Genomic DNA, 959 nt, shown 5'->3' with positions numbered 1-959 from the left:
GCTCCCCCTTTTCCAAGTCGCCCTGTTCCCATGGCAACAGATTCTCCAAATATCTGTCCCCACCTGGAGCCGGCCGAGGGAGGGGCCCCCAGCACCACCTCCGCGACGGCCCGTCGGAGCTCCCTCCCTTCCACAGGCTGTCTCTGCCACACCCCCCGCCCCGGGCTCCCCCGCGCCTCTCTGGGGACCTCCAACACGTGTGCCGCCAGCCTCAGCAGTGGGGCCCTGCCTCCCCCTGGGGGTCCCAGCAGTCCGGGTCCCAGCTCTTACCTTGACATTGAAGGCCCTGTTTTCCAATACCCCTGGAAGAGTCACGCATGCGGATCAGTGCCGAAGGGGCCACCGGACCCTCCCACCTCTGCCTACAAGGGGTCTGGGGGCTGTGGCCTCCAACCCGCCCTCCGCGCAGGCAGGGCCTGGGGTCTCAGCCCAGTCACCTCCAGGCTCTGGATCCAGGAATTCTGGCGCTCAGCAGAACCGGAGGTCCAGGACCCGGATCCTCCAGCCTCTAACCTGGGGTCCGGCTCCTGCTCCCACTACCCCGGAGCCCACAGCCGGAGGGCAGCCCCTCTGCTCACAGTCTGCACCTGCCCCTCCTCCTTCAGCTTCCAGCCCCTCCTCCCCATCACCCTGGTGTCCAGCTCCCAGGCCAGCGCGCGCCCCACCATCCCGGATCCCGGAGTGGAGCCGCAGTCCCTGCTGGCGGGGCGCAAGAGTCTGCACCCCAGTCACCCCCGGGGCCCAGCCCTCCTCACCAGATGAAGTCGGTGCAGTGGCTGCAGAAGGTGGGCTGCTTAAAGAAGCGAGCGGTGAACTTGTGGCTCTTGACTTCATGGACCACCTTCTGCCTCAGGGCCCCCTTTCTGCAAAACAGAGGTCGGGGTCCCCCTTCGGAGTCGCCTCCGCCGGGGCCCAGGCCGGCCATGGCCAGGGATCACGGGGGACCCTGCCTTCCTGAT

The 959-nt window shown here is 67.7% G+C and overlaps 1 protein-coding gene across 1 annotated transcript in view; it reads right to left on the bottom strand.

Annotated features, from left to right (window-relative positions):
* The window catches only part of Prkcg (protein kinase C gamma), a 16,365-nt gene extending 15,412 nt beyond the window's left edge, over positions 1-953 (bottom strand). Inside the window, exons 1-2 of the mRNA XM_010617060.1 lie at positions 756-953; positions 271-302 (exon numbers count right to left, since the gene is read on the bottom strand). Of these exons, the coding sequence (XP_010615362.1) occupies positions 271-302; positions 756-925 (202 nt within the window). The 5' untranslated portion in view covers positions 926-953. The remainder of the gene's footprint in view (positions 1-270; positions 303-755) is intronic.
* Between the last annotated feature and the right edge of the window lie 6 nt (positions 954-959).

Source organism: Fukomys damarensis, unplaced genomic scaffold (genome assembly GCF_012274545.1).
Source record: "Fukomys damarensis isolate Sample0158 unplaced genomic scaffold, DMR_v1.0_HiC HiC_scaffold_19, whole genome shotgun sequence".
Taxonomy (NCBI): Eukaryota; Metazoa; Chordata; class Mammalia; order Rodentia; family Bathyergidae; genus Fukomys; species Fukomys damarensis.
Note: the sequence above shows the minus strand (reverse complement) of the source record. Positions and strands in the feature narration are given on the sequence as shown.